This window comes from Labrus bergylta, chromosome 23 (genome assembly GCF_963930695.1).
Source record: "Labrus bergylta chromosome 23, fLabBer1.1, whole genome shotgun sequence".
NCBI lineage: Eukaryota > Metazoa > Chordata > Actinopteri > Labriformes > Labridae > Labrus > Labrus bergylta.
Window position 1 is genome coordinate 3,456,819 of NC_089217.1, and position 27,503 is coordinate 3,484,321.

Genomic DNA, 27,503 nt, shown 5'->3' on the forward strand with positions numbered 1-27,503 from the left:
CAAGGACAGACAGCACTGAGGGGAGGGGAAAAACACACACACTCACTCTCTGTCACACCTTCCTCACATCCTCACACAGCCTCTGAGAGAGACAGAGCACATCTTGACATTGTGAGGAAGATGCATGTCCACATCAGAAGAGCATCCAGGACAGGAGAATAGCCCCAAAATCAAAGAGACAAATACATGCCAAGGACTACAAACTAACAGGGGAAAAAAGAGAGTGAGTGTGCCTAGAGGGAAGGACAAGCTTATCTACAGAGAGGGCGAAACAGGAGAGGAAGAAGTAACATCTTCTGTTGCCTTTTAAGGGATCTGAAGAGCAGTTCTGCATTTAGGATTTTCTCATCCTCTTTGCACACGACTTCTACTCTCTCTCTGTCTCTTGCTGCTGCTGCTGTGAGGTTACAGTCTCTGTGGTACCAGAACATAAGGGCTTCTTTACGGACCCGACACCATGAGCGAGGCGAAGAAAGGTGAGCTAGCCATCCGGGATAAAGCCATCCTGCACCAGCAGAGGCGTCTGAAGCAGGCCACCCAGTTCTCACACAAGGACTCGGCTGACCTCCTGCCCCTGGACGGGCTGAAGAGACTGGGCACGTCCAAAGACCTGGTGAGTGGAATCACAAATAAGTACTTGAGATAATCGGTGCATAAATCACTTGATTGGAGAGGCTCTTTTGGTAGGGATGTTAAAAGTTGAGAGTGGAAGTGTCTAATAACATCTCAAAGGGATGTGCAAAGTGTCGAGTCATGCCTTAAAGAGTACACAACTAAATAAGCAACAAAATTCTACAAAAATGTTGAAGCCGTGATAAGTAGTTCAAACATAAAATGATTCAAATTTGCTGCAAAATCACAGATATATATATATATTTTTTAATATTCATCTTCCTCAAAAACATTTTGCCTACATTACCCACAATGCATCACACTCGTTGACAGTTTTGTGAGATTCAGTTGTTCTGTACAACAATGTCAACTATTTAGTAATAGTATTAATGTTCTTTTCCCCTCGTTTAAACATTTTGACGACATTACCCACAATGCAACTCGACTGTTGACAGCCCAGAGAGACAGAGAGAGAGAATTTGGCAATGCTACTACAATTCTACAATTCACTTAGCAGACTCTTTTCTCCAAAGCGACGTACATCAGAGAGTAAGAACAACACAAGCAAGGATCTATAAAAAAGGGAACAATGTCAGTAAGAGCAAACGATCAGCTTTGAGTCTGATTGGACACACAGGTGCTGACAGGAAGTGACCAGAGGCAAAGCACAACATTGAGGGCAGTTCTTGAGAGCTCTAATCAGTATAGAAACCATCTTATAAGTCGTCGTTATCAAACAAAAACCATCGTCATTACCATCATCATCATCAATAATATGGAGACCATCATCATTAAGTTAGTAGGTATTCATGAAAGAGCTGGGTCTTTAGCTTTTTCTTAAAGGTGCAGAGGGACTCTGCAGATCCAATGGAGTTTGGAAGTTCATTCCACCACCGGGGGGCGACAGAGGAGAAGAGTCTAGTCAGAGACTTAGGACCCTGTTGTGAAGGTTGGATCAGACGCCTTTCATTGGCAGAGCGTAGTGGGCAGGAGGACAATGCTATGCTAGTAGTGGCTAATTGTTTTCAGCTGCTAACGTTAACGGCAGAGATAATGAGGGGAATACAGAAGTCTGACAACGGTCTTGATTTAAAATCCAGAGTCCGCCCAGTCTCAGACCGAGACAAGAACAAAATAACATGCTTTCGAATTTGAGACAAGACCAAGACCTTCAAAAAGTGGTCCAAAGACAACGCTACAAAACTAGACAGACCAAAACAAACAATATATGAAGTTTACAGCGAAAGACAAAAAAAGAACAACAGGTATTCACAGTAAACACACTTTAAAGGTTTTTTATGCGATTTTTTGATCCAGCAGATGTCGCCCTTGAGCACCAGCATGAAACCAAAACAACTGGCGCTGCATTGTTGTGTTAGCATGCTAATGCTAGTGATCTTTATTAAGCTCGTATCTTCACACTGCATGTAAATTTACCTGAAATGAGCGTGATCTAGAAACACAGTTAAGCAGTGAGTACAGTATGTTATTCTTCTTTTCTCTGGTCCCTCAATTAAACAACTTTTATACACGAGGGGAGGAGTCAGCCGGCCGTCCGGGCGATGTAAACAAAGTGAAGATAGGACTCTGAAAACTCTGAAAGCATCACAGACAGTGGGACTCGGGTGTTACACCCATTGTAGACAGTCATGACTCACAGAGTTATTTTCAGAGGATATACTTGATTTATATTATATTTAAGTGTGAAAAATCACATTTAAAGCCTTTAAATGTTGATGGCAGTTCAATAATTATTTAATTGATTAATTGTTTTAAAGGCTAAAGAAAATGGCTGCATAATAGCTCAGTCGTCAATTTACTGACAAAGTCATGCATGAGGATCTATTTGACTCCTGATAAATGTACAGCCATCATTCTCTGCAGAACTACAGTATACCTCGTGGTGCTGAAAGCCCTAAAGTGCAGCCTTGAAATGTAAATGCATCACAGAAACGGTCATGAAAGATTCAGAATCCTGCGCTCTGCATACCATAGGAGGGCTCGTTTAGTCAAAGCATGTTACAGTACACTATGCAGGGCTCTCAGACACACAGACATGTCGTCACACATTCAGGGAACACACACACTCACACATGCAAGGGCTGACGTACACAATGAAACCCAGTCCTGCATGCTACGTGCGACCTCTCGCTCAGGAGGAACTCCCTGTAATAATCTTTCTAATTTATTACTCCACCTCTCCACTGACACAGTTCTGCTTTGATGGCGGCTTCCCAGATTCCCCAGAGCTCTTCAAGAACCCCGACACAAACGCTCAGGCACTGGGAATCTGCGATATCGCTGCTCTGTGCGCTCTGCACATCTCCAACTGTGATGCATTTACTCGTCTGCCAGATTTGAATACCAAACATTTGCTGCTTTAGATAAACATTCCTCCCTCCTTCTCCTTTCTTCGTCTTCTTTGACTCAGTCACATTTTCAAATCATTTCACGATCCGCTGGTAGAAAAATGTCTCTCTCTTTCCTCCCTTATTGACTCTGAGCTCCTGGGGAAACATTTCATTTAAAACTCCAAATGTGGCATTTTGATGTAGATGTTATCTCACATGCGTTTAAAGCCATGCTAGCATCAGAATACTCGGCAACAGTCAGTCCTTCACATTTGTCTAGACTGAAATATCCTAACAGCTGTTGGGTAAATGGCCTTTGAAAATGTGTCACCAACAAGTGAATACTAAGAAATTGCTGTAAATTTACAAGGAAATTTCAACAGTATGATCCTGTTATGTTTAAATACAGGACATTACTGTATTATAACGGTTTATAACAATATTTTACTGTATTATTGCTTGAAGGAAACAAAACGGTAATTTACTGTAATTTTTGCAATGCATTTTGGGAAAAAGAAGTTGAGACCACATGGTTGAAAGGACAGTGGACAGGTTGTTTATTCAGTTATGAAACTATAACAGAATTTTTTTCACTTATCTGTTTAAAATGTAAGTACCAAAAGTCTTTTATGCACTTCATATACATTGGAAATGGCCTTTGCTAAATGCCTTAATGTAAATATTTGTGCGAGAATTTTTGCCTATTGAACCTTCATGTTCTTAAAGTGTATTTTCTTTGTTTAAAATAACAGCTTTTTGCTGTAGTTACAAAAACGGTAGAAAACTGTAAAACAGCAATATACCGTTAATTTTACAGTAACGTCCTGGCAACCCTACAGCCAGTTGTTTACCGTTTTTTAACAGGGGAATTTCTAAGAGTGTAGTTTTGAGTGTAACATCTTTAAAATACATTCACAACCTCACAGGATGAAACTAAGTAACGTTTGTTAACCCTTAACTGTTCTTAAATCGTCATCATCAGGCCAGATTTATTTTGTTCTGACGCAACTAGCGTGCCATTGTCATTTCATTGACGTTTAATTGGCAACTATTTAAACAATTTATTTGATGTATTAAGGAAACTGTCGAACTGGAGAAGGATTACATACAAGGGATACATCACTTTTAGAGCTTCAGTGGATCCTAACATAATGAACTGTACCTGCTAGCTTAAACCTCCTAGCTTTGCAATTGTGAGTGAGTTAGCTTCCTGATATTAGCATTTAGCTAACAGAGGCCCTAGCATGACTGTACTGTAGTGTGGATTCTTATTTCTGTAACGTAATGGCAGCCAGAGTCCCATTTTGCACATCTACATATTAATAAAGAGAGAATAAAAAAAGTTATCAGCATCAAGACAAAAATCCCTAAAACTCCATTAAATTCAAAAAGCGTCCTGTGAGTCGACATCTCCTGCCGGGTCCTGAAAGCCCTCTTATCATAACCCACCAATTATCTTATCCTGGAAGAGAGAATGAAGCTCATCTCGGCGGTTATCTAAAAACCTATCTGCGGTGCAGATGTGGCCACAGGGAGCCCGACATGATTTTGCTCAGCGTTTGAAACAAAGTGATTTTCATCAGAAGAGCTTTGGGAACTTGAGGGAGGAATGCAAATTGCGAGGCGGACTCCGTCATGCCAGTAATCTCCCCTCTGCAGACAGCCCGAGACATGATTCAGGCTGGGAATAGACACGGATGCAGAAAATGAAAAGAAAGCATGTACTTCTGAGATGGCTCGCGTGCCAAACCCTCAGAGACAAAAGATGATGCTGTCGGGATCAGACTGTCAGATCAGTTTGTTTGTCAGTAGGCTACAAAACATCGTCTGTTTTAATGTCTCTGTGGTGGAATTAAAAAAAATATATAAATATTTTCTCCCCTTTGTCTTCTGGACGTCAATACCAAAGCTCATAACTGAAAGTATATGAACTTCTTTTTGATAATTAACGATAAATTAAGGAAAATCAACATGATAAATCTCTTAATTTTGCAGAGTGAGTTGAAGTTAATTGTAAATCTTCCTAAACTGATTATGTGCTACATCATCTCTTCCTCCTTTTTTAAATGCTTTAAAGGGTGACCAAGTCAAATCAGAGGAGGGTAAGGGTTAGTTATCTTCATCCCTGCCATCCTTCCTCTTAATTTGTGCTTGCTGTCCTGTCCTGTCCAGTGTGTAATTCAGCAGCAGAGCAGGTTATGTAAGAGTGAATTTGTTTTGCTGCTCTTTAGCCCGAGGTCCTTTCACTCGCAGCAGCAGCAGCAGCAGCAGCATCACTCCAACCATGTTGTGTTGTTGGGTAAGGGGAGCAGTGAGCAATGAAAAGGGCAAAATCTACAGCGCGAACGCAAGAGCGATGAAGAGGAAGGGAAGAGATGGCTGGAGACATGCAAGGTCAAGGAGGATGCTCGGTCTAGTGTGGATGTTTTACATAACACAATGGAGAGCTTTGTTTACATGTGCGGAAAAAAAAAGCACAAAGAGTAAACTGCAGGAAGGTATATGTGTACATGTGTGTGTGTGTGTGTGTTTGGGGAATTGGGTTGGAAAAAGGCCATTAACACCTGAGCTCAGCATGGACTCAGTTATTGTGTAACTGCACACACTCAATGCAAGAAAATTTAAGATCACTGAAAAGCAGCGACGTTGCCATTTGGAGAAAAAATACACCGATCATATGTTTTAAAGGGCAAGATCGTAATTTTTCTGAGTTGCTCCAAACATATGTTCATTTAGTTATTCTTTAAGAGCTTTACAAAGTTCATCCAAAACATTGAACGTTGAATCATTTTACCCCAGAATAACATTTTCATTGGCTTAGAAAAGTCTTCTACTAAACGATGAGGTCATGAAACTTTTACAAATTCAACGATTTATGCGCGCTGCTCTCAACAAAGCTCGAGCTTAATGCTGTCTCCAAAGGTCCAGTGCAAAAACACACCAAATACAAAACTAGCGATGTGATGTATGCACTAAAATCGGATTCTGCACCTCAAAGCTGAAACAAGCATTTTCACTTTCAAATACGTTAAACAATCCTTTTCATAACGACAAAGGCTCACTTTTTATACTGAGGATAAAAAGTGTCCCTGTTTTTCAAAAACCACAAAAAATGTAATAAAATTAGTAAAAAGTCAAATTGAGACGAAAATAGTTGTTTGTTTGATGGAAGGTAAAAATCAAGAACAGGATGTATTGTCTTATTTTGCTGCACACACCTGGTCCTCTGCTTCAGAGCCTCGTTTCCTCCTCTCCCTGCAGCTCAGCTGTCTGTTTGCTGAAGTCCCTCTCTAACAGATGAGTGAGTCTGAGACTTGTGTGGTTGTGTGTTGCTTTTGGTGTGAAGGGCTTGTCAAATTGAGACGTCACAATCTCCAGGTAATTCTGAGGATGATCACAAGCTACAGCGCTGCTCCTCGGTGCAGAAATGTGGCACGGAAGGAACAAAGAAATGAGAAAGAGTGAGATATTTTATATTGAAATTGTAGTCTATAAATCCTGATGCAAATGTTTTATGAATGAAAACCATGAGATAAACTATAGAGTAATGCAACTGTTTATGAATTTCTCCAAAAAGGCAGTCTAGCACTTCAAAGTAAAGGGCAGCGGTGACAATGTCAGTCGGTGTGATTGTCGGGCTTGTGGGACTCAAACTGCTTCAGATGCAGCTTTGTTATTAGCTCTTGGACAATTAGGGGAGCTGCAGAGATGCTGGTGTGAATCTGTCTCTCTCTGTGTCATCTGGAGCTGAGGATGGGCAGGAACAGACCCTCCCTCAGCTGCTCCCTCAGCGCCGTGTAGAGATAAAAATACCCGACGAAAACAAGAAAACAAGCCCTGACAACAGAGGGGGGAGAGAACGAGCAGTACTGAGACAGGAAGCACAAGGAAGTAGTAGCTGCTAATTTGTTGAGTGTCATAAGGTGTCACACAGACACTTCAAAAAGTGGCTCTAAATTAGCAGAATTGAGAAGAGAAAAAGGTACACTTGGTAAAGTATGGTGTCTTAAAATAGCGACGATATTTCATATTTTTATGGGAATGGATTACACAAGATGAATTAATGGCTTTCTTGCTGAGGCAGTCTATGAAAGATAGCTAGGCAAGCTGTGTCCCCCAGCTTCAGGTCTTAATGCTAAGCTAAGCTAACTGGCTCTTGGCTGTAGCTTCCGCCTTTTTAGCACCCGTTTAAATACCATTATGATATTGCTCGTAGTTGTGCCACCTACAGACCGTGTCTTGTACCAACATCCTCTTTGCTGCGTGTCTGATTTTTGGGAAATAAACGATCCAAAATAGAAAAAAACATGCAGTAAAAAATAGCATTAAGCGACCGTTGTCAACAGACTGTGGTCATGGACACATAATCTAGTTGTAGTCTTGTAAAAAGCGACCCTTCAAGCATTTCAGTCTTTACTTTATCTTTAAATCTGTGGATGAAATGTCTTCAGGGGATCAAACTTTGGACTTTAAAAGCTCTTTAAAGTAATGTGCGCGGAACTCTTAGCCAAAAAGATAATAATGAAATCACAGATTCAAAAACAAACACACAATGAAGAGAACGGCTTTCTGGTTACATGTCCCAATCTTAACAAATATTATTTACTCTATAATTGACCTTGAAGGGGAAAATGACTTCTTGATGGACTAATCAATTACACTAATCGACTGATTCATTTAACACAAATGTAATTTGATTGGAGCATGAGGAAACACACTGGAAAACATTACAGGCAGACAACCTTCAGCCGAGCATCAAATGATCTGCCTATTGATTATTAAAACAGCTGCTGACAACGAGTAACCTCCGATTGAACTAACTCATGTCAACCAAACGTGCTTTTAGAATATTGTTGTAGTGTAACTCAAAAAAGAAAAGCTTTGAAATGGAGAAGATTTAGTCACGTGACAGAAGGTGATGTAATAAAGTGAAAGAGAAGAGGAGGTGAAGGCAGGAAGTGCTGGCGGCAGATGTGGAGCTGCTGGAGGCCTCCTGCTCGGCGCGACAGGAAGTGAACCGCCGGGGACCTCCGTCAGAATGAGAAAGAGGGCATTAGAAAGGTCACATGACCGTGGCTTGGATGAGAGAGCGAGTCAGAGCCTGTTGCAGTCAGATAATTAGTCCACATGGCAATTAGCCTGTAATCAGTCTCGCAGAGCTAAAATACAGAGAAGAAGAAAATGAGACAAAAGAGGAGGAAGAGTGCTGGCGTCAAACGTTTGGCAGTTGTCCTTCCGTCACACTGGCAGAGGACCGGTTTGGACTGGTTTGTGTTCAGAGGTCAGGACAATACTCACATCAGCAGGAGACAATGTGAGCAGAGTAAAAAAGGAAACACACACACGACCCGTTTAATTGTGCCAAATTTGCTAAACAGACATCAGTTTAATTTAACCTGTTGCAAAAATTACAATTGTTAAAGGGAGGCGACTGTCTGTTTTTCTTCAGTATTACATCAATTTAATTTATTTCATTTGAAGCGTAATACAAAATAAATATCTAATAACACATCTGACAATGAGGTGCAATGATTTTTCATCATACGATGAGCCAAAAATCACTCTGCCTGCTGGGAAAAATGAACAAACAGATTAGATCGCAGCGATGCCAATTTCCCCTCCGCTGCTTCAACAATAAAACAATTCACTGTGGAATGAAGTGTAACAGCAGGATGTACCTCGTTCAGTATGTAAAGTCTAAATGGGATGCTGCTGCTGCTGCTGTTGTCTTGACGGTAAATCCATGAGGACGGCATATGTTTTATGACAGATCTTATTTTCTACAGTATCTAACTATACTCACAGGTGTAGTATGAGAAACATGCATGATATGAGTTGTTAGAAACTGAGGTTTTAGGGCTGTCTAATAGCCTAGAAGTTATGTCGCATTTGCCATGTACAGAGGTTGTAGTCCTCTGTGCAGCAGTTGTGGGTTTGAATCTGACCTCAGCCCTTTGCTGCATGTCATCCCCCTATACTCTCTGCTCCAGATGTTTCCTGTCTCTCTTCAGCTGTCCTATCTATGAAAAGCAAAAATGGCCCAATTTCTAAGATGTGCAAAGTTAATTTTTGAAGGCTTTATATGCGATTTTTCATCCAGCAGATGTCGCCCTTGAGCACCAGCATGAAACCAAAACAACTCGCGCTGCATTGTTGTGTTAGCATGCTCATGCTAGTGATCTTTATTATGCTGGTATCTTCACACTGCATGTAAATTTACCTGAAATGAGCGTGATCTAGAAACACAGTTAAGCAGTGAGTACAGTATGTTATTCTTCTTTTCTCTAGTCCCTCAATTAAACAACTTTTATACACGAGGGGAGGAGTCAGCCGGCCGTCCGGGCGATGTAAACAAAGTGAAGATAGGACTCTGAAAACTCTGAAAACATCACAGACAGTGGGACTCGGGTGTTACACCCATTGTAGACAGTCATGACTCACAGAGTTATTTTCAGAGGATATACTTGATTTCTACATTTAAGTGTGAAAAATCACATATAAAGACTTTAATGCCTTTGTAAAGAACTTAGTAATGTGTTTTTAAAATTGCATAACAACTAAAGTCAACTCTCTCGCTTGGCGCCCCCTCTTCAACTCAATTGTTTTTACGCTCTAGTACCATCTGCTGTATGTAAATAAGATTGTGTACAAATCATAGAGTGCAAGCTTTTTCTATTCACCCTTTGAGCTGCAGAGCAGAACAGGGGCACGTGCAGCAACAACTGAACGCAGACTCGGATGCTGCTAAACCAATTTGCTCGACGGGAGCTGACCGAGGAGCAATCGAGGCTCGAGGAAAAGCAGACGCCGAACATCAGAGATGAGGCTCTGTGAGAAAAAAAAGGCGGAAATGACACGCTCAGATGTAATGTTTGCTACCCTGCGGTATCGGGAGAAAAGAAGAGAGATAAAAAAATCTCTTAACAGGAATTCAAATTCGCATGATCCTTTCTTCTTTTCCCTGTCTTAAAAAAAACTGAGGCTTTAAGTCAGATGTTGTGACTAATTTCATTGAGCTAATGTGCATGCATTTGCTGATTTACATGCTTGCAGATGCATATATCTATTACTGTTTGTACAAGCTGTTCTTTACTCACAAAAGTAGATCATTACTAATTATCTTATTGAAGGCATTCATAACTGAGTGATTTAGCCGGTGAGTGAAACAGGTGAAAGAGAGGTCAATTGAAACACAAAGAGAGAGAAAGACACTTTTAAGTGGAGGATACTGAGAACAACAAAAGAGAAAAACACTCGGTCCAGTATGAAGTGGGCCTCGTCGTTGATTCTGATTAGCTCAGATGTCGAGGAGTGAAAAAGTCTCCTCTTAACGTAGATCTCCTGCAGAGAGGAGAAGATTTCTTCTGAGGATTAGGATTACTTTAATGTTAGAGCTCAGGTTTTGGAGTTGGAAGGAAGTAATATGGTGTTGATTTCTATTGATTGTGATGAAGGTAGAGGGGTGAAGAGGGGTGTGAGGAGAGGATGTGAAAAGAGCAGAAGAGAAGGTGAGGAAAGGAGGAATCGGGAGAGGAGAGGTTTGGGAGAGACTTAAAAGAGGAAAGGATAATAGATGGAAGAAGGAGAGAAATGTGAGGAGGACAAGAGAGGGGAGATGAGAATAGAGGATGGGGGGATCCAAAAAGGAGAAGGGAAAGTGAGATGAAGGAGGGAAGGAGAGACAAAAAGGGGGGCATTAAGAAAAAAAAAAACAGGACATTTGAATGGAGAATGTAGATGAGGATCTCAGTCACAGAGATATGAAGAGATGAATATAGGTGGAGAGAGAAAGAGGGGAAAGGGGAGGAAAGGAGAGAAGGGATTTTTGGTGTATAAATGATGGCTAGGGGAGAAAATGAACAGAGTGGATAGATGTTTAGAGGAGGAGAGAGGCGCCATGGAGAAAAAAGGGAGGATGGAAAGAGAAATAGAGAGGCAAAGACGAGGAGAGAAAAACAAGATATTTAAAAGAGTACATCTTAGTAGAGATGTAGTCCTAAAGAAAAGGAGAGGAGAGAGGAGAGATGGAAGGAGGAGGAGCAAAAGAGAAGACATGTAATGAGGAAAGGAGAGATGACGACATTAAGAGGAGTGAAGAGGAGGAGAGGAGGAGAGTAGAGGGGTGATGCGAAGCAAAGATAAATGTAAAGAGGGGTAAAATAGGAGTTATGTAACGAGGAAAGATAGGAGATGTAGACTTAGAGAAGGAGACATACAGAGGGGGAGTGAAGAGATGTATAGAGGAGAGGAAAATGAGGAGACAATAACTATAAAAAGGAGAGATGGAGGGTGATGTTAAGACGAGGAGATGGGTGGAAAATTGAGGTGGGGGAAGGAGAAGGAGAGGAGAGGAGAGGAGAGATTGAAGGAGAGGAGAGGAGAGGAGAGGAGAGGAGAGGAGAGGAGAGGAGGGATTGAAGGAGGACCAGGGGAGAGATGGGAAAATAAGAAAAGGAGTAGAGTGGAGGGATGTTTTCAGACTTGAGGAGAGATAGAAAAAAGGAGAAGAGAGTGTGGACATTAAGAGGTGGAGGGAAGAGGATGTTTGGAGGGGAGAAAGAAGAGGAGAGGAGTGATGTGAAGATGTTGGATGTGTTGAAAAAGAAAGGAGGAGGGTGGCAGAGAAAAAGAGCAGAGAGCTGGAAAGGAACGAGTAATGATGAGTAGAGTAGAGGAGGAGAGGAGAGGCCAACAGCTGCTGGGCCACAGCTGGAGCTCAGAGTGGAACCAATGGGCAGAATCAGTGTCAGGTGGTGATTACTGGCTGTAAGGGTGCTTGTTTTGGGCAGAAATCCTGACAGAGAGGTTCTAAGAATAGAAACGAATCTTGAACAGAAACACTTTTTTTTCTTTTTTTTAACGGAGAATCGGTTTCTTTCTGATGCGACGGGCTGTCAGAGAGGACTCCTGGAAGGCCTGTCAAGGTGTTGGATTGAGCTGCAGATCAACAGATGTACGTCTGACACAGAGAGCCTCTGAATCATACTGACAGGTCACATATATACACGCATGTCCAGACATGAGATGACATCATTACAGCCATGTTAAAGTCTTTCTATGTGATTTTTCACACTTAAATATAGAAATCAAGTATATCCTCTGAAAATAACTCTGTGAGTCATGACTGTCTACAATGGGTGTAACACCCGAGTCCCACTGTCTGTGATGTTTTCAGAGTTTTCAGAGTCCTATCTTCACTTTGTTTACATCGCCAGGACGGCCGGCTGACTCCTCCCCTCACGTATAAAAGTTGTTTAATTGAGGGACTAGAGAAAAGAAGAATAACATACTGTACTCACTGCTTAACTGTGTTTCTAGATCACGCTCATTTCAGGTAAATTTACATGCAGTGTGAAGATACCAGCATAATAAAGATTGCTAGCATTAGCATGCTAACACAACAATGCAGCGAGAGTTGTTTTGGTTTCATGCTGGTGCTCAAGGGCGACATCTGCTGGATCAAAAAATCGCATATAAAGCCTTTATAGTCCAAGACAGACAAAAAGTGTTTTTTTTTTACATTTCTTTCGTTTTCTTTTGTTGCCACCATATGGCTTCTTGATAACACCATGAATGGATCTATTGAACACCTGTGCACGGTACTCTCCAACAGTCATATACGTCCTTTTTGGAGAACAAGCCTATATTGTTTTGGGAGCTATTGGCCATCGACCCATTCTGTTATCTAAGTATGAGTACGTCTCATGCAGCCTATTTCACAGAGCTTTCAAACGCTTCACATTAAACTATAAACCCCTAAGACTCGAGGAATCTCCATCATGATGGCCCCCGTGAATTCAGTACATCTGATGGGTCGAAATCAATCGACAGCAGAAAGAGCTCTCCACTTGTTGTCACCACTCACAACGACAGAGGCTTCAGCAGTGACGTTTAAGGGGGTTGTTGGCTCAGATAGAAAAAAAAAGTGAAGTGGACACAAACCAGTTTTTATATAAAAGTGTGGTGACTGCAGGAGAGTTGATTGCATTTTGAGAGGGAGCAGAGAGATGGAGATGGAGGGAGGCAGTCGTGTGTAGAAATGAAGGGCTGTTTGGAATAGTAATATAATGCTCATGGAAAAACAACAGGTAGGCAGATGGGGATGTCCCTCTGTGAGATTGGCAATGAACCAAGATACTAAAAACCGCGTCTTAATGGCTCTGCAGACGACGATTATTCCAGGCAGGCCGGCTGTCTTTGGACCAGAGAATGAGATTTAATACGATACCAATCACATCAACTGTAGTGATCCTTTGTAGACAAACACTTCCTCCTGTCTTGGAAGCATGTTGAGTTTATTTTGAACAACCTAATTGATAAGCTATTCTATGCAGACACACTTTGTTTGCTTGAAGAAATGCAAATAATTCAACAGAATGAATCCACTTTTATAAACATTCCTCAATTTTTTTTAATCCTTTTGATTGTAGCTGTAGCGCAACCCTCGGATATCTTCAGCTTTAAGTCAACAATTGCTAACTTGTAAGCGAACAGTTGCTTATCTCTTTGAGGAGCAACGTTAAGTTCACTCCATATGATGTCATGTTTGTGTCCACTTTACTAATATACGTCCAATATTAATTCTCCTTTTTTGCTCTGTTTTGGTCTCCACCAACTTCAAACTGTTCCTCACACATTTGGTGCTTCACATCAGGAATTATTGGCCTCAGGAATAGCCATTTGTGACATTTTCCCTTGTCTTACTTAAACAAAGAGCAGCCTCTTTAAATCTAAAGCATCCACAGACTATACTCTTTCAACTTCCTGTCTAAATGAAACGCTCAGGACCAGGTTCCTTGTTATGTTCGTAGCTATTTAAAGCCTTTTCAGATGCTAATTTGAGATTGGAAGCCGCTCAAATGGAACAAATATAAAGGCTGTCTTTCCTCCTAAGCATGCCTGGAGATTGGTAAATTTAGTCTAATCTGTCCTTTTTAGTTTGCATTTTATCTTTTTATCTATTCCAAGACAAGCTGGGAGTTCATTTTCTTAAGGTAACATAAAGGCTTGATTTGTTTATGTTCAGAGCTAAAGGTTTATTACGATGGATGCTGCACAGTTCTTGATGTTGTAGTTTTCAAAACCCGCCTTGAAAGCAGAGCTCATGCTTTGTGTTTTATTAATGCAGCGTCTGTGCTGGTGTTTGGTGACCCGCTCTTTTCAAAGCAAGCTGTCTGACAGGCTGTACCCAGACTCTGCACTCCTGAACAGAAATGTGATTATAGAGGAACAGGCAGCTTCAAATATAATTTACTTTTTCTGTGAAGCAGAAAGAACAGCCAGCCACTGACCACATGCTGCTTTGAAATAGTGGAAACATGCCGTTAATACGAGCATTATATCGATTCAGAAGTTTCTGACAGAATGAAAACCAGCTGTTGGTTTGATTATAACTTGAATAATGTGTCTGTCCCCATAAAGAACATTTTGTTGTATTTGTAAAGTGCTTTACACGTGGACCCTGCAGGGTGCTTTTGTCTACTGACAGACTGCAGGTGACAAAAAAAAAAGGTTGTTCAAAATGGCCCCAGAAAGTCTTTAATGTCTGCTGACAGCGATGACCTGCACACGCTGACCTATCTCTCCAATTGGCTGTCATGACATGATAATGTGACCTTCCATGGATGTTTGGAAAGGTAATTTATTCCACTGAAGCTAAAGTTAGCTGTTTAAATGGATGTGTGTTATTTTGTGTGCGTGGGTGGACAGGAGGAGATTCGGTGGAAGGGAAAGAGGATGTGAAATGCTACGGCTGATGCTTGCTTGAATCTGCAGGATCTATGGTTTAAACGGCCTCAGCTTCCTTCAGCGTGAAAAGTTTTGGATCAAAAAATAGATTGTGGTGACTCTAAAAAAAAATAGTTTTTGATAACATTGACAGAATTTCTGCTGAAGTAGACCAGATGTGGAAACTACAGGCCACTAGTTCTCAAATGTATTCTAAGAACAGCCCCAGAAATTGCATTTTTCTTACATTGTTTCCCCTTTATACCTTACTGTGTGTGCTGATAAAGAAATGAGCTAGTCAGACCAGTTTTGTTCTTTGACTCGGGCTGTTTATTTCTGCTGTTAAAACGGCCATCTTTGAATGGGTGTGTATGTGACTTCTGGGCCTCAAGTGGACACTTGATGTACTGCAGGCTTTCACATTAGCTTCATTTTTCAGCTTGGGAGGTTGCCGCTTGACTGTTATTAATCAAGGATAATGTTGTCATTGCAGGCCATGGTCTAAAGCCAGTTTGTGTGTGTGTGTGTGTGTGTGTGTGTGTGTGTGTGAGTGTGTGTGTTTGATAAAAGTCTGACTACTCTAGTTTTCAAGGCCAGGTCTTGATTTGCATAAAAGGACTGAAAATGAGCCATCTGCATGCAGTATGAGAGGGAGAAAATTGTGTGTAAGAACCATCAAGTGAAGCTTTTAAATTAGTCATTTGTGTCACAATCTACTTTTTAATAATTCATGCAGACAGCAGCTGCTCATTTACGCTTCTGTTCATGGCTTGTTTGAGCTGCAAAAAAAAAGAGGACTAATTTGTGTGACACCTGAATAAAAAGACGTAACAAGTTTACCTTCAATCATTAGAAACAGGCATTTACAAGAAAAATATGAAGGTACTTAGAGGGACAGACTTTTACTAAAGTTTAGAGTATAAAGCCAACATTTCATTTAAAGTAGAATCCATCTTGTACTTAATGCAGTTAAGACTAATTGTATTAACATCCGTATCTGCAAATGCACAAATAAACACAATCTTAGTGGTGTTTGAGAACAATATCACTTTCTCTGAATGTGCCGATGATCTGCAGCCACTTGAGTTACACTGACATGTTTCTTTAACACAATGACCTACATATGTTTTTTCTCCTCTTAGATTAAAAGTGTATCATGCGTCACAAGCGGTCTCTGACGTACTCTGTGAGATAGTAAAACTATAAATATTTATCTTTTCACATTGCAGAGGGGGGTAACACCAGAAGATGACACCTGTCCACTGATACACACATGACTCCCTCTTCAACAGTTTGCACCTCGCACAGTTCAACTGTTTTTGATTTTTCACAACTTTTGACTCTGTGGTTTTTTTCACACTGTATAGACTTAATGTATATGTTTATGGCTGCAACTAATGATTATAAGAATTATTGATGAATTTGCAGGTCTCTTTCTTAATAAAAAAGGTAGTTTCCTGAAAAAAATATACCGTAAAATATATAACTCCAGTGTCTCAGACTCCAAAGGGAAGTGTGTGAATGTTGTGTGTTGCTCAAAAACAGACCAAAAACCAAAGACATTCAGTTTACTAAACTGTAATGTTAAGGAGAACAGGAAAGTGTTGATTTACCCAATCAACATCTCAGCATTTTGTTGAAAATAGACACACAAAAAAACACTTAATTGTACAGATGTTATTGGTGTAAACTGGAATAATATGAGCTTCCCACTAATTCCCACAAACTACAAATAAAACCTGCCATCTGAGATCCATTTCTCTCATGTCTCTTCCTCTAGCAACCTCACAGCATCGTCCAGCGCCGCCTGATGGAGGGAAACATCACGCGGCTTCGTGGTGAGGCCAAAGACCTCAGCGGCAGAGTCCGCTCCCCGCTGGCCGACAACAAGGACGGAGCCGCAGACGCCGAGGAGAGGAGCGAGAGCACAGCGGACGACTCCACGGAGGAGAGGGAGTCTCTGGAGGAGAGCGAGAGGAGCCTGCGGTCGGACGAGGAGGACGACAGCAGCGAGGCCGGAGCCAGGCAGACGGCTGATAAGACCGAGGGCACGGAGAGCTCGACCCTCCTCACAGCTCTGCTCGTTCCATGCAAGGTACCCTCACAATGTCTCGCCTCTTTCATATTCAATATGACACACTCTAGCCCTGCATAAAAACTGGAAATAATAAAAGAGACAAAGACTGCGCTATTCCTCTCTGATGACTCATCACTTAAAAACCGCGCTTCAGTTTCTCTCTCTTCAACTCATTAAAAGCTTTGCAGATCTCAGCAGCTGTCTGTGAGGACAACAGAAATCTGAGTCACAGTGACCCTGGTCAACAAGGTCTTGGTGTAACAGTGATATAAAAAGTAGGTTAGAGAAATAACAAGCGCACATGGGCTCGGCATGGAGAAATGGAAGACAATGAATGAGTGGTATTCAAACGTCTGCAGCAGCTTATGTCCAGGAACCAGTGCAAAACATTTCACTCTAACAATCAATCCTGTTGGTTCGCTCATTTGCTGGGCTATTTGTGGCTGTGCTGCTACACATAAAATCCTCTCATTAGGGGCTGAGTTTGGCCAGTTGTTTTACAGGTTGGCTCTTGTATCCCCTTGAGGACGACTGCACACATGGACAAGAATACGAGGGAGAGCCGGAGGGACTTTGAGATATTGGAGGGTCTTCTTTGCCAAGATTTACAAGACATAGAAAATAATCTCCAGGGACTCTCCTAAACTACAAAGATCTCGACACCTGGTTGGCAATACAAAAAGGGAGCAGGAAGGACTTTTTCTTGAAATATTGTGGCTCATTCAAAGGATTTAAGAAAGAAATACAACTCAGGATGCAGACAAATGTGAGGCTATTTTAGTTAGGAAGGCCCTTAACCAAAGAAGAGAAATGCAATGTATGCTATACATCATCATCACCACATTCATTTAATTCTCACTGCCAGAGGGCCAAATTGTAGAATACAAAAATGATTACAGTTGATTATGTCTCAAATTGAACTCAACATATACCAGTGGTTAAATATTATTATGGACATATTTCTGGTTTTCATGATTTCATGGCAGATTTTTTCATGTTTTCAATTAATTGATAAAAATTGACCTGAGGGCCACTTTGAGGGTTGATGTAGGCCGCATGTGGCCCCCCGGCCGCCAGTTGCCCACCCCTGCTCTACATCCTGAGTTGTTAAAGTTATAATTATTATCTTGAATTCTTTTGATCAGGATTTTCTTGAATATGAATACAAACAGTATAATAAATGCTTAGCATTGTAATCCAGGGGCTAAAGAGACAGTCTCTTTGACATTGTGGATCCTGATTAAAGACAGCTTATGACACCAAGGACAGAGCCATTTATTATACTTTGAAGGAAATCAATACAGTGATGAAAGCACTGTTGTTCTCTGTGCTGTTGGAAGTATGTTGTGTTGCTTCTGCTTATGTGAGTGTTTTTTAAAACAGTACTTTTCTGGTAGATTCAGCGTTTTCCCCTATTACTCATTGTGCGCCGCTCGGTTTTATCATCAACTTATTAAATTCAAAAGTGTTCCTCAGTTACTCATTCGGCTCGTTCTATTTTTAAACTTCAGGGGAAAAGGAGAGAGTGGATTTTTTTTTTTTCCAGCGCTGGGACTGAGACAAAAGAGCAGGTTTTGTGGGCTCGCTGATAAGCCGGCGTTGCCTGTGAGGACAAAAGAGGGCTCGGCTCGCTCTGTTCAGAGTGTGAGGGATCAAAACAAGGCTCATGGAAACTGGACGCGTTTTATTTCCAGAGGGTGAGATATCCTCGGGGGTCAGATGGAGAAGGTATTGATTTACGACTGGATGATGTGGATGAGTAGGAAAATACAGACACAGGAACCAAGATTGGTAGAGGAGAGACAACAAAAAAAAGCAGATGTTTAAAAAATCAAAGTCTGAAATTTCCCAACCATTCTTCACCGAAAAATAAAAACGTAGACATGATTTGTTTTTTGATTTTCACTCCACCCAGTGTGTGTTTTGAGACATTTAATAAGAATGTGACACAGGTTTTCTTGAAAGTCACTGTGAACAGAAACACTGCCATTTTATCCATCATGCTAGTACACACACATTCATGGAGAGGAATCAGAGTGAGAGAGGCTGCAAACCAAAGATTGCCCGAGCAGTCGGGGGGGGGGGGGGGGGGGGTTTCAGAAGCCTTGCTCAAAGGCATGCTTGGAGTGCCAGTGACCCGACCATACTAGAACCAGCAACCCTCAAATTCCCCCACACAATTTTTGATTTGTAAAGATTCCTAAGACTTTGCACTTGAATGAAAATAAATAGTCTCCTTCAAAAATGTCAATGGGATTACATTTTTTTAAAGATTCAAAATGACTTTGCATTTTCCAAACAGCCCTCAGGTCGTGTCGGCTTTCTTATTGTTTTAGTATTCATTGCATGCCAAGGTCCAGTGCTTTGGCCTGCTCCGTCTGCGAGGACTGTTACCTTCTTTCATTAATATGTAAGCAAGCACAGTCATAAAAGAATAAGAAGAGGGATCTTTTTGCATTTCGATGGTGGAAAAACAAATAATTCATACATGGCCTGATTCACATTCAACAGTGCGGGGGCGGTGCTTATCTCACATGCATGTAGAGTAACCATATGTTCTCAAAACACTTACACACTCTTCAGTTCATTTATTTTCTCCCCCTGAACAAAAAATATTCTTAGTTGTGCACAGGCTGCATGACGAGTAAGGATAGTAAGAATAGAAAAAAGGCCCATTTCCCAACAAACCATTACACTAGCTGCAGCGAGATACACTTTCCTCTGCTCCCCATGAATCATGTCTTTATGACACGTTCTGCCCTACAGGCAACGGAGCACTACTATGTGATGCAGAAGAGGAGAAACGTCAGATGGAATTAGGACACGCTGCCTGCTAGAACTGCTTACTGTAAAACTCAAGTATGGATGGTGGGAAAATCACAACAAAGAAAATGACTTATATCAAATCATTTTCCTTTTTTTCTGCTGAATTGAACTGAAAAGGTTTTGTAGAGCTGATGGGAGATGAAGAGTCCAATGAGCTTTAAAGGCTTTATCTGTGATTTTTTGATCCAGCAGATGTCGCCCTTGAGCACCAGCATGAAACCAAACCAACTCGCGCTGCATTGTTGTGTTAGCATGCTAATGCTAGCGATCTTTATTCTGCTCGTATCTTCACACTGCATGTCAATTTACCTGAAATGAGCGTGATCTAGAAACACAGTTAAGCAGTGAGTACAGTATGTTATTCTTCTTTTCTCTAGTCCCTCAATTAAACAACTTTTATACGAGAGAGGAGGAGTCAGCCGGCCGTCCGGGCGATGTAAACAAAGCGAAGATAGGACTCTGAAAACTCTGAAAACATCACAGACAGTGGGACTCGGGTGTTACACCCATTGTAGACAGTCATGACTCACAGAGTTATTTTCAAAAGATATACTTGATTTCTACATTTAAGTGTGAAAAATCACAGATTAAAGACTTTAAAAATGAGTCAGCGATACTGTGACTTGACTTTCAGAGTGGAGTGGTTCAGTTGGCTAATGAGTAAAACACGTATAATGTATGACTCGCTCGGTTAATATTTCATACTGTGGAGCAATCAAGTCAGAAAAAATCAAAGCGCTCACAACAAACTGAAGACTAAGCATCTTGTCAGGAAATAGGGTCAGTGATTTTAGCGGCACTGATTGGCTAATAATCAAAAACCTGGACATCTGATGTTTGATGGTACACGGCGCTTTCCTGTTGGATTATATTTTGGCTTGATTATTAACTGTTGGGCTTTTGGAGCAGGCATGTAACAGAAACGTGGTGATTTAAGAGTCCAACACATAATCAATACGCTGCACACAGAAAAATCACATTTGACTCTCAAAACAAAAGCTGGCCTGGAAATACGCCACAGATGGGTGATTTGTTTTGTCGGCACTAAGTTGATTAGCAGTGAACTCTGACTTATTTTTTTCCAGTTTGGCAAGTTTCTCAAGCATGTGTGAGCTTAAAAGCATTTGTTGAAAAGAAAAGAGCGATCAGCGGTTTTCAACGGCTCCCCAGAGTTGTGTTAATGTTCTGTTATGACTGGATGTTTCCTGGTGTGTGTGGGTGCCAGAGCGAAGTGGAAAATCACACTGAGACTTCAAAATATCCCCCCTGTCCTCCCCACAGTGCTGCGAGACTGAAGTCAAGGCGTTCATCAACACCGGCAGCCAACATAACCACATCTCCACCTCCTGCTGCCAGAGGCTGGGGTAAGAACTACTGAGCTACAATCCACAAACGACACATAAATGATCTGCCTTTTTAAAAACCTATAACCCAGTTTATAGTGTTTTTACAATCAAATGAATCAAAGCAAAAAACTGAAAGAAGTCTAAAAATAACAGGCTAGAAATAGATAGGTAAGAATTAACATTTAAAAGGTTGTCTACAAAACAACCTTTGAGGAGAGATGTAATAATGGAAGTGTTTAAGCTCTTCAGACAGTTTTTTTTCCCACATCCTTAGAGACCTGATATTCACCTGCTCATTTAAGAAAAAAGACATTAAAATGCCAGATAAAGCCGCGCTAAAAGATCAGATTCTGTGCACCGGCTTAAGAGTGTTGAGCGGACGTGACATTTTTGTTCCCATCTGAACTTCAAATAAACTCAAAAGGAAAACAGGTGAGCAATAAAAGATGATAAATTGGTGCACTGTTTGTCTTCAAAATGCTACTTCATAAAATCCCTGCTGCATAAACTTTTCATGGACATAACAATAAAAAAGTTGATGCAGTATATTGCACGGATATATTTGATAAGGCCATTCATTCCTGGGAGATTGCAATGATATTAAATTTAAAATGTCTCCGTTGTAAGGTATTATTTGTGTGTCTGTGTGTTATTAGGTTGGTGCCCAGCCAGGACAGCTTGCCATGTGGTGTGGAGGCCTCAGTGACGGGTCTGCAGCTGCAGCTGGGCCGACAGACAGTCCAGTGTTCAGCTTATGTCAAAGGTAAGAAACAAAAACGAAATGGAAATTGGAGACACTAGCGCATACCTACGGTGCGCCTCAAGGGACAAAATAGCATGAGATGAATCGCTATTTAGAAAAAACGAATGCTTTAATTTCAGTCCTCAATTTATCACGATTATTTAGTTATTTTTTGACAGCCCTAGTGGTCAATAATGGTGGTGGTGATTTCCCCCTCTCTGGTCTTATGGGTCCATCCTTTCTGAAGAGATTCTGTTAATAACATATGATAAAAGAGGGATGTTGAGTTGATTATGAGCTTCTCTGTACTTTACATTCAGACAGAACAGCCTTCCTCGTCCTCTTTAAGCAGCCAGGCAGAAATTAGCATTAAATAAAAGGACAGCAAGGTCGACAAGAAGATGTTTTAAGCAGTAATTAGCGATATGTTCCAGCAGATAAATGTCTAATGTTTTCAACTTTCTACTGCCAGTTTAACACGACGACGTATGCACTCCAACGCCTTTACATCGGCTGTATTAAGAATGTCAAGTATTTCTTTGGAGGGGAAAAATCTATCTCTCTGCACAACAAGGGCAAGTGGGAAGATAATTACAAAGGAAAGCAATTGTCATCACAGCAGAGCAGATAAAGAGGGAGCACTGCAGACTCAAACCAAACTGCAACAAAAATAAGAATAAGTACGAGAGGAACTATTATTTACTGACCAATCAGAGTTCTGCCTGATTGGTCGTGATTTTTTGGGGACTGCTTTGACACAATTATCTGATATTTTGTTGTGTTTAACAGTCACCACACACACACAGGTCCAAAGCCAAAGAACAGAAACTGAAGCTGACAAGCAAAAGCTGTCCCTCCTCCTCCCTCCTCCTCCACCACTAACTAGTCATTATGCTAAACTTAGCCAACTGGCTGCTAGCTGTGGCTTCACAGTCAGACGTTGTAGATAAAAGAGGATCAAACTCGTCATGAGTCACGCTCTCGACATGAAAGTGAAACAATGTATTTCCAAAGATGTCAAACTCTTCCTTTAAAGGCTTTATATGAGATTTTTCACACTTAAATATAACAGAAATCAAGTATATCTTTTTAAAATAACTCTGTGAGTCATGACTGTCTACAATGGGTGTAACACCCGAGTCCCACTGTCTGTGATGTTTTCAGAGTTTTCAGAGTCCTATCTTCAGTTTGTTTACATCGCCAGGACGGACGGCCGACTCCTCCCCTCGCGTATAAAAGTTGTTTAATTGAGGGACTAGAGAAAAGAAGAATAACATGCTGTACTCACTGCTTAACTGTGTTTCTAGATCACGCTCATTTCAGGTAAATTTACATGCAGTGTGAAGATACGAGCATAATAAAGATCGCTAGCATTAGCATGCTAACACAACAATGCAGCGCAAGTTGTTTTGGTTTCATGCTGGTGCTCAAGGGCGACATCTGCTGAATCAAAAAAAATCGCATATAAAGCCTTTAAAGCAGAGTCTTATCTGAGGGGCAGCAAAGCACAAAATGATACACATATTCTGTCCAGATGTCACAGCTACAACAGTATCTTCACTCTTCCTTTGAATGAGGAGGACAACATGCGACAAGAACAGAACTGCAACAAAAACAAAATCCTACGCTTCTTGTCACTCGTCCTGGTTCCTCTGCACCAGTTAATAATGATTGTTTTTAAATCCTTTAACCCAGAAGCTGACTCTTGCTCACTTTGTTCATTCAATTCTCACTTTGCTGCTACAATGATCACACTCATCTTCACTCATACACATGCTCACCGTCGCTCATTAGTTCACGAATGAATAATGCTGCCGTCTTGATGATTTCACCTGGATCCAGGCTAATGTATGAATGTTAATATGATGAGTTCTATTCCTCTACTCTTTCTCTGTTCTCTCCTTTATCGTTATTTTTCTCTCTTTCCTTTCAGAGGATGAGACGTTCGAGCTGTGCCTGGGTCTTCAGACTCTGTTGGAACTCAAAGTAAGGACCTCATTTGCTTTGCTAATATTTGCTGCGCCCTTATCGTAGGGTTTACTTTCATGTGTGCTTTGCCTCAAATTGCCAAACTGAATAAGCAAAATCAGAAGAAAGAGACACACGAGTGAGAGCAGGAAAAAGTAAACATTTCAGGAGAGGAGATAGCGGCAAAACAAGCACGCGATCTCAAAATCAGAAGTAGAGAGCGCGGTGTTATTTAAGTGGAAAAAGCTGGGTAGATTATTTTAGCGGCACAGTTATTTGTTAGACGCCCACTGTGTGGATAAAAAACCACAAGGAGCAAAGTGAGAACATCCTGTGGTGGAATTTCAAATTCCATTTTCAAAAATGCAATTTAAACCCCCTGAAGAGACTATCTGTGAATCTTCAGGAAGAGCTCTCCCTGATGTCTGTATCAGAATGATCTGGTTCATATCTTCTTTATAATCTAATTAAATCAAGACTGGAGGATATGAGAGAAACATCATTGTGTGAATTAGCCCTGAAGGACTTTGTAACGCAAGCTCACTCATGTCCTTAACTTAGGACAATTAATTCATTATGAATAACGGTGGTAACTAGATTAGGTTGAATTGATCTATTTTTAGATATGAAAACAGTGGGACCATTAAATATTAGCTTGAAAAAGAAATATTACGTATTGCAGAATATTTTTTATTGTTTGCTAATTTATTAATCCCACAGCCTGGGGTGCAAGATGGCCTAGTGGTTATGTCGTGCGCCCTATGTACTGAGGCTAAAGTCCTTGTTGCAGTGGCTGCAGGATTGAGTCCGACCTTGTTCCTTTGCTGCCTCCCCCAGCCCACTCAGCTTTGCTTCATCTGGAGCCATTGATTTAGTTAAAATGATATTTCACCACTCCTGTCTTCTAATAGTGCTGCCTGGACCTGAGCAGTCGGGTCCTGAAGCTGCAGGGCTGCGGCGAGGAGGTGCCCTTCCTCAACCCTTCGACTGACAGCCAGTGCCAACATGACACCAACAAGAACCTGTGAGCACGACGCGACAGCGGCAACCAAATTTTCCTCAAATGTCGACCGGTTGCAGCAAACGAGGCGCAATGCCGCCTGTGTCTGGACTGTCCGATCACAGTGTCTCACACACTGCCAGAACATGGCGGAGCATTCGCTGCGGTTGTTCTTGAGTTTACATCATTGTGTTTGTAGAAATAAGACATTCACTATGATTATCTCTTATATTAAATTAGTCTTGTTCGCAGAGTGGATGAACGCCAGTTATGAGCCAATCAGATCTCTGTGAGTCTAATCACTCTTGATGATTATACTGTATAGTCAATCCAATTTCTCAGCTGCTTTGTTACGCTGATGGTCTGTTAAAGGGGAAAACAATGACTTGAAAGTCAACTTTTGTGGATATTTTTTTGTGATTAGGCTGTAAACAAGTAAATGTTTTTCTTAATTCAATAAATTTAAATGTTGTTAAAGGAATAGTTTGATATTTTGGGGCACACACCGGTTAGTTTCCTACCAAGAGAAGCCCAGTCGTCCATTTCCATTTTTACTATCTTTTCAGTAATTCATCGATAACATTTAGCTATGCCTGCTAGTCATGTATTTCTTTAACCTTTTGACCCTGTTTTGCTGATTTGAAGTCATTTAAAAGTTTGTCAATCATGTTACCTAACAGAAAATCAACTGTTAGCTAATTATTTCTAGATAGCTAACCATTTCTACAGTTTGCCCCGAGCATCTGCTGACACAACATTTTAGCTCGAAAGTGAGCAAACCGTTAAAATGGTTAGCTACTTATTCACACTTTGCTCATTTCTTTTAGCTAGGCAACTGCTGGCTCAAACCTTTGGATAACTATTTCAGTAGCCTATTAACTATTTTTAGCGAACAGTATCAACGGTAGGCTCATAATTGTTTTGGCTAACATGGCCAACGGTTGGGTCAATAAATTTAGCTAGCACTTTGCACTGTGGGCTCCTAACTTCTATTTCAATACTTCATCTGTTGGCTCATTAATTTAACCCCAAAGTTCAAGCAGTTAGCTAAATATACAACCAATGTATCCCCTATTTTCAAAAATATAACATTTTAACTGTTGGTCTGTTTGCTAACCTTTAGCTAACTATTCCATCCAATATCTTTAGCTAACAATATCAACTGCTATTGGAGCACTACTTTTAGCAAACATTTCCAAAATGTTTCCATAACTTCTATCTTAACAATCCAACGGTTGGCTTCTTACTTTCAGCTAACTTTTTCAAAGATTTATCCAATTCTTTTAGCTCAATATTTTATCCACATGCTTGTTAGCTTTACTTAGCAATTATAGCTGTAAGCGCCCTACTTTTGGCGAAGGAGTTTTACTCTTGGCTTTTCACTTCTCGCTGAAAGGTTAAATCATTGACCGCTTACATTTTTTTACTCTTTGTTTTTACTTGGTTGGCTTGTTAGCTACTTTTCACATTCACTTCCACAATATCCAGGTGAAAAACTGACTCAAAGTGTGGATAAATTCTCAGTTATATTTGCAAAGTAACTGCACTACCCTACAGTCATACAACCTTTAGCAACTGCTGGAGTAAACAAATAAGTGATTAAGTGTTAATTAGTGAGCTTTAGACAGCTGGGGAGGTAGGACCATCCTTTAAGGCCTATCAGACAAAACCCAAAACTATTCCTTTAACAATGGCTCATCTGAAAGTGTCAGTGCTCAGGATGCTTTTTCAGTGGGTTAAAAATACATTTTTAGGATGTTTTTTGAAGTCTAGTATAATGAAGTCAAGGCCAGGCTACCTCTGTAATAAACAAGAACGGGTTTTGAAGAATTTTTTAAAAGAAATTTAAGGAAAATACCTAAGAAACTGATGTTCTTATGTTTAGCTTTGTAAAGCCCCTTTGCTCTCTCTTCCCCCCCATCAGAAGACTGATTTGTTGAAGTTTTCCAGGAGTGCTATTAAAGTCCGTCACGACAGCCTAGACTGCGCATTTGAGTAGTTCCCTATTTATCCACTCTGATTAAAATAGACTTCAGGCCAGCCAGCGAAACATATTTCAGTCAGACTACAGAAATATCAGAACATTCCATCTGCATGACTTTGTAAAGTTTTGCCTTTGTGTGAGTCTGCATGTTTGTGTACTAGTCTGATTGTGTCACGTTGAGAGTCTGATGGGGCTGGACGTTTGTACGTTTATATGTGCTTGTAAGGAGTCGAGGCGGGATTGTCTGCCTTGTTTTCGCTCTTAATTCACATCAGAAAAAAAAAAAGTGGAATATCTTCCCCACCACACTGGTCCACCACCAAGCCCTGGGAAGAACAAGCTGCCAAAAGCCAACCCCAGCTGCCTTCCCTCTCTGCGTTTTTCAGGAGATTTTCATCAATCGGCTGAGGCTACCCCCACTCTCTTCAAATCATCATCTTTTTAATTCAGAGGGCTCGTCTTCTTGGGTGCATCTACCACCTTTTTAGGCTGATGTTATTAACTTTTTGATGCCTCAAGTTTGTTGATTTAAACGATATGAACTCCCCATTTTAGTGCCACCTGCCTTTTTCTCGTCATGGTGTTTTCAAAGCGTGGAGAATCAGGAAGATGTGCTCACCAGAAAGGCCATTATGCTCCGCTTTAACGACACCTGAGCCGCGACATGCTTTCTGACCGTGCTACAGTATACGTCTTACCTCTTTGAGAGTTAATCCACGCTAAGTTTTGGCAATGTTTGTTTCTCTTCGGTGTACTTGTGACCTTCCTAAGCCGTATGAGAGGAGTCGATGTATGACAGAAATTTATTTTTGGTGTTTCTCTTCTTCTGAACAGTATTTTCTCTGCCTAATAAAATATGTATTCTGGCTA

At 40.9% G+C, this 27,503-nt stretch overlaps 1 protein-coding gene across 1 annotated transcript; it reads left to right on the forward strand.

The window, feature by feature from the left end:
• The first annotated feature begins 14 nt into the window (after positions 1–14).
• Positions 15–27,503, forward strand: nrip2 (nuclear receptor interacting protein 2). Its single transcript, XM_020646590.3, has 6 exons — positions 15–613; positions 16,471–16,785; positions 20,875–20,957; positions 21,596–21,702; positions 23,615–23,667; positions 24,561–27,503. The coding sequence occupies exons 1-6, from the start codon at positions 458–460 to the stop codon at positions 24,675–24,677; spliced, it is 831 nt and encodes a 276-aa protein (XP_020502246.1). The 5' UTR covers positions 15–457; the 3' UTR covers positions 24,678–27,503.